This window comes from Geospiza fortis, unplaced genomic scaffold (assembly GCF_000277835.1).
Source record: "Geospiza fortis unplaced genomic scaffold, GeoFor_1.0 scaffold79, whole genome shotgun sequence".
In the NCBI taxonomy this organism is placed as follows: Eukaryota; Metazoa; Chordata; class Aves; order Passeriformes; family Thraupidae; genus Geospiza; species Geospiza fortis.
This window is the reverse complement of record NW_005054408.1, coordinates 865,854-872,419: the sequence shown is the minus strand read 5'-3', so window position 1 is coordinate 872,419 and position 6,566 is coordinate 865,854. Positions and strand designations below refer to the sequence as shown.

The window sequence follows — 6,566 nt, the reverse complement described above, 5'->3', positions numbered from 1 at the left end:
ACAGAGCTTGAAGCATTACTATTATAAGTCAATGGTGCATCTTAAAAATACATTGATTGACAATATATGCAATAATCTGCCAGTCTCCTTATGTGTGAATTTCTGGTTTGCAACCAAATACTATATTTAAGCTGTTATAATTTTCAAAAGAGGAATTCTCTGCTGTAGAGGTAAAAAGTTTGGCTGGGTTTAGACTGAGAGCATGTATTTGTAAAAAGTGTGGACAGGCACCTGGGAGGCTCCAGGGAAGACTTCAGCCAGCCAGGTTCCCTTTCCTCACTAAGTGAGGGACTCCTGGGATGGTACAGCCAACCACTAAAACTGCTGTGATTTTATTGCTGGAATTTGAGCTGAGGCCATAAACACTGACACACAAATGACCTTAAAATCAGACACAAGTGTGAGCCAAAGGAGGAGGAAAAAAACCAAAGCCCTGATCCCATTCACTTGGTCCACTTAGCAGCGTTTGCTGTAGAATGAACAGAACATTCTAACACGTTTTTGAGACATGGTACTGGCCTTTAACATTACAAAGATGGAAAAATGGAAAGAAAGACAGAAAGGCAAAGAGAACCAAAGATTCAAATACTTGCTTACTGGAAGACACTGGATTTTTTAAAAAAGAAAGGAAACTGTACAATTGGCATTGGGATGGTAGTTCTCACTCAGGATGCTGAAGTGCTGGAATGGTGGATTCGGTTCCCCTGTAACCACCTCTGGACTCAGAATTCACCTGACTGGCAAAAGGCATCACTTACATGCATAGCAATATAGGTGTTTGGAGATGCAAATTGTTTTCAAAGGTTATGATGGGATGACCTGTCAACACCAGCAGAAGTCTGTCATTATCATATAAATGCTCCAGATTGTTTGCTTTTCTTTGGCTGTGTTTATTCACCTCCTCTCCCCCTCCCTACCTGCAGCACGCAGGGCCAGAAGAGGACTCACTTCAAAACCACAAAGTTGGAGTCACTGCTCTCAGGTCCCTTCTCCTGTCATTTGGAAGTGCTGGGTAGGTGGAAAGGGATTCTCTGAGCTGTGGAACACCCTCGGGTGCAGACTCTGCTCAGTGCATTCAGGAGGAAGGCAGGTGAGCAGCCTGCCTGCCTGGGTCTGAGCTCACAGCAAAACACCCATTTGCTTTGCCATGCACTGCTGCCAACCCCCCTCTCCACAGCCAGCCTTACCTGGTGCTTAAAAGGGAGTTATAACGCTCATTTATCTCTTCTGGGGGGAAAAAACCTCTGTTAATGCAGCCTTTGAATAAGTGCTACCCTGCTCTTTAAATGCTAAAGTTCACTAAAACTCCAATGATTTATGTGCAGCTTTTGACTGCCAGCACCTGGCAGATGAAGAAACCTACTCAAGCTTCAGTCATAAACAGATAGCATACAATTTAATTTTAATGTGCTCGTTAGTCGTAGCACATTTCAGACATAATTGTGAACGCAACACAAAATTATAGCAAAAAGACAATTTTAATGCTGCTGTAGAAAAAAAGGTTATATGAAGAGTCATATAATGGTGCTTCATTGTCAACAACAAAACAGGGCACAGAGTGCATTACAGTGTCTGTGCTGTTTACATGCCAATATTTTATACATAGATTCTCATATGGTGTCAGCTGTCAGTTACTTCTGCAAATTAACTGCCAAAAATGGAGACGAACAGAATCACTTAGTGTGCTGGTAACCACGGGTTACCTTTCATATGCCTAAAGATAAAGCTGCAGTATGGAATCTTGGGAGAATAATTAGGCAGAACAAAACAGAAAGTTACCAATTGAAATAAAAAGGCATTCTACAATAGGAAATAACAACCAAGAGCGCTTATAAATAAGTAAAAGAGGTTATATCACAGAATGCCTCATAACTTTTTAAGCAAAGTATTACAGTACAAACATTTTAAAGGCTTTATCAATGTTTAGGAAATACAGTACAAGTTTTTCAAATAGATTTAACCCTTTGAGCACTGAGTTTATTTTGAATTTTCTCTTTTTATTTTATTTTATTTTTTTTTACTAATAAATACCTTTAAAAGTCATGTTGTGCAAAACAGTTAGAATGTATGCCAGGAATGCAGTCCGTGGCTTCTGTTTCTTCAGACAATTAAAAAAAAAAGAACAAAAACAAAAGCAAAAAAACCAAACAAATGATTGCAACACTAATAAATATGTATAATTTAAACATGAACCTCTCTTAATATAGATGTACTGTATAGCAAAACAAAGCAAAACATACTTTGCTTTAAGAATAATGTTTCTGAATACTTTATAAATGTTATCTGTGGTATCTTTTATCACATAATTTACAATGTTTGATTGTTAAAGGAAAAACCATTAGATCTAAAAAAAATGAAATATACACTATATATAGGTACAGTTTATACCTGGGTCTTATCAGGTACAAACCCCGCTGCTGCTAAAAATGCTGAAAAAAAAGAAAATGGCATTAACCACAATCACATTTTCCATAAGAGATTTTGAAATCTATACAATATATACATCTATGTTTCAATGTGAAAATTATATTTTTAAATTTCAAGGTGTGAGACACCTCTGCATAAATGGAGGTTCATATCAGTAATCAGAACTAAGCTAGTAAGGGTCTAAAAAAAAAGCATATCCTTACATTTTTACCAAATTAATGCAAAAGTGCTTCAAAGTACTCAGAGGGCTAAAGATTATAGGGTGAGAAATACCAGCACACTTAGGTCACATGAAAAAGTGCACCAGAATTAGTTATAAATGCTTAATTAAACTGTCTGTTAATGCATGCAGCTTGATGCATCAGAGGGATGCACAGCAACTAAATCCAATTTACACAAAGTTCCAAACACTTACCACTGCATTTTAACCTTCATATTTTACCAGTAACAACAGCTGATTATGCACCTCTATTTAAACACTGTACAGTTATACAAAACAGTTCAGCCCAGAGCGACTCTGGAGTTAAAATAAGAACATGTGCCAAGAACTAAACAGTAGCTTTAAGGCGTCTTTGACAGTTTTCCTCAAAGCAAATTACAGTTATTTTAATCAAAAGCAAATGCTACTGCTTCTCTAACTCCGAAACATACAGAAGATGATCCTCTGGTGACTTCCCATGTGTTTTACTAAGATGAAGTTTAACAGCATGCTTGCTTGCAAAAGTCCTGTTACAAAGTTTGCACTGATAAGAAGTTCCGATATCTTCCTCTGGAGAGGATGTCACCAGTTTTTCAGACGGTGACTTTGCTTGTGCTATCTGATTGTTAATCTGTTCACTGGACAGTTTGGACAAGTCTCTTAACCTGAAACCCAGATGCGATTCAAGATGACTGATATAAGTTGAAGGAGTTCTGATCTGTGAAGCACAGTCATTACAAAAGAACACTGGGTGCCCAGTGTCCAAATTTTTAAGGAACTTAGTTCCCCCCGTCCTTCGGAGCTGGTATTTCACATTGGCCAGCCAGTGGCTAATTGTGGTCATTGAGAGTCCCGTAAACCTGGAAATGTGCATTCTTTCTTGAGGGCTCAAGTCTGACATGATGTATTTCCCCTCCGAAGTCTGCCGTAAGCTGGCTGCAAACTGGGCCTGCAATATGAGCAAGTGCTGAGGGTTCCAGTTAGACTGACGTCCCTTCCTTTTCTGAGCTGGTGTACTCTCTTCTGGTTCCTCTATTGTGGTACCATCAATGTCAGATTTCTCAGATATGCTGGAAGGTGTGGAAGATTTTGATGTGTGACTTTCTGTCAGGTTCTTCAGCATATCAGATATATCTGACAAGGCATTCTCGCGTAGCGGCGAGTTTGACATGAATGACACGACTGCAGATGTCTTTGCTGTTGTCACTGTAGATGAAGAAGATGCAGAAGATGTCGATGTGGATGACAAAAGCGCTGAACCCAAAGAGCAGCTTTTGTCACTCTTGCCTTTCGTCAAATCTATGGGTTGGTCATTGTTGACATGATAAAAATAACGGTCTAAGTGGTCTGATTTTTTGGACTGTAGAGGTGGAGTGGCCACTGCAGCCTTTTCTGCCAAACTGTTGCTCATTTTAAAAAGCATGCTCATTGGATCCAGAGCGGGCAAAGATGGCTTTGCTGCCTTGCCAAGGTGAATGTTCATGACAGACTGTAGTGCACTTAATGGATTTACAAATGGCTGTTCGGGAGGGTGGTCAGTGATGATGGCTGTGCTGCTACTTAAAGAACCTACAATGGATTTCACAGGCTCTTTCCCATTTTCCACAGGTTCTACAGTTGGGCTGTCTTTACAACCATCTCTCTGAGGAACTGGGCTGTTCTGCTGGCTTTTAAAGCCACCATCACTGGGGGGCTCCATCTTAAGGGGTTCACTGACTTCACTGCTGCACGGCGAAGGTGTTGCACGCTTCAGTGGAGAGAGCTTTCCTTCGGGCTCCTTCATCTTCTCCTCCACTTTAGCCACCTTCTCAGTGACCTTCTTCACCAATTCTTCCATGGCATGAAAGTTTGTTTTTGGCACAGGCGAGGTCTGACTGCTGGGTGGAGACACTAAGGGCTGGTTTTTAGTTGGTGACACTAGTTCATTGTTTCCAAACATGGGTTTTAAGGGTGTACTCTTCCCAGATGAGCCCAACGACAGCTTCATCATATTGGGCAGCTGGTAGGCAGCATGAATGCTGGGGTAGCCACCCCAGCTGGGTGTGCCATTCTGGGCTTTGTTTATAGCTGATGTAACTGTGTTTTCTAAAGACTTCAATATATCTAATCCCCCCTTAGGGCTCTCTTCTAGGTCATTTTCAGTCAAGTAATGGTATTTTGAGGAGATATCATACTTCTCCTCATCTTCACTTGACTTCTCTTTTTCTTTCATTTTGTCATCAGCAATGACTCTTTCCTTATCTACTTCTTTTTTAATCTCAACATTTAATTTAGGGGAAACACTAGAAGGTGTGTTGGAAGGAGATGTAAAGGTGGTGGCAGCTAGTGGCACAGACTGGACCTTCTCATCTACTAAGGACGTTATTGTCGGTGTGGCTGGGGCTTCTATAATTGGTTTCCCTTTTTTCATGGCAGAGTTAGTGACTTTAATAAAATGTCCCGTCACCATCATGTGAGCCGTGAGCTCCTGCAGGGTGTCATGTGAACTTCCACACTCCATGCACTTCAGAATTTGAGATTTCCTCGCCTCAAAGTGCCAGGCGTAGCTGGCCCCGTTCTGGTGACCGTAGCGGTTATTTGGCGTAATGTAGGGATTGGAGTTCTTTTGGAGTGCATCGTTACTATCTGAGATTGTGGCTTTTGGTGTCCCAGCCGTGGAGTCTGGAGAACTTGGAAGTTCAAGCTCCAGTGATGCTTTCTTTCTAGTAGCTGGGATAATTTTTGCTGCTACAGGTGTAACAGGTTCCTTCAGAGGCACTTTTTGGTAGTGTTTTGTTTTGATCATATGGACACTCAAATCCTGAAGAGATTCAAATGAATGACCACAGTACATACACTTTAGCACTTTCTGGGCATCTTCTTTCCCTTCCATTTCAAGTAAGGAACGTTTGCGAGGTTTGGACCATCTTTTGGGGTTATTGTTATCTGTTTCATGGTTGTCATCTCGATAATGTCCCGTTTCATTCATGTGCACTGTTAATTCTACCAAAGTATCGTAGGCAGCACTGCAGTCTTTACAGCGGAATTTACTGGCTCCAGTGAATATGGAGCCATAGAGCTTACTGCTCTGTCTGTACAGCTGGACTGTGCTAAAAAGGCTCGGTTCTGGCAGAATTCTGCTCTGAGAAACTTGCTGCAGTGTTTTGGCCATCGCAGTCTGGTGCCAGTCAAAGCTGCCACTTCCACAACTGCTGCTGCTGCTGCTGCTACTGCTGCTGCTACCGTTGTTTTTTTCTGAAATTGGCTGGTGAAGGTTCAGATTGAGATTGGACCAGTAGGAATTGGAGAGGAAGTTATTATACACGGCCTTCATTTGCTCCAAACTATCAGACACCGTGGAGTCTTCCAGCGGTATGGAAACCTCCTTGCTCTCTTCCTCATTTTTAATGGAGCTGCTCTCAAAGTCTGCCATGCGGTCACTCGTCTCACTGATGTGGGACTCACTGTCCATTTCATGGCTAGAGAACTCAGCTGCTGGAGAGTTTTGGTAGCTTTGGCAGTTCTTACTGAAGTCTTTTTCTGGACATGCATATTTTGCTGAAGGCTCCCCATCAACTGCATTTTCATCAGGTTCCACATCTTCTTCCACCAGCGCTGCTGCTTTTAGTTCGTCTGAAACATAGGCTATTATGAAGAGAAGAAAATACAAGTTAGTTTCTGCTCATCATATTTTTGCTTTAGCCAAAGAAGTGTACTTATTTGTAAAATTAAACAGTTAAAAATTAGTGTTTCTTCAGAGCAAGAAAAAAAATCTGCTCTTCAAACATAATTTGCCACCTTATTCTTCTCAAGGGGCAACAGCTTGAAATTAAAACTAAATTTGAAATTAATGAAGCACATTCTGGAGGTGGCATTCATTTCTAAAGTAATAAATTACTTGTATCAACCTCAGAGACAGCAGTTCCTGTCTGTCAATTAATATGTCTTATGCTTCTCCTAC

The 6,566-nt window shown here is 41.0% G+C and overlaps 1 protein-coding gene across 1 annotated transcript; it reads right to left on the bottom strand.

The window, feature by feature from the left end:
* Positions 1–1,459: 1,459 nt before the first annotated feature.
* TSHZ3 (teashirt zinc finger homeobox 3) lies at positions 1,460–6,246 on the bottom strand. The gene has a single exon (XM_031061294.1). It carries the CDS (start codon positions 6,075–6,077, stop codon positions 3,051–3,053), a length of 3,027 nt encoding a protein of 1,008 aa, XP_030917154.1. The 5' UTR covers positions 6,078–6,246; the 3' UTR covers positions 1,460–3,050.
* Positions 6,247–6,566: the final 320 nt, after the last annotated feature.

Excerpts from the sequence above, each read along its gene's own strand:
- TSHZ3 (XM_031061294.1), bottom strand. The coding sequence starts at position 6,077 with ATGGACAGTGAGTCCCACATCAGTGAGACGAGTGACCGCATGGCAGAC.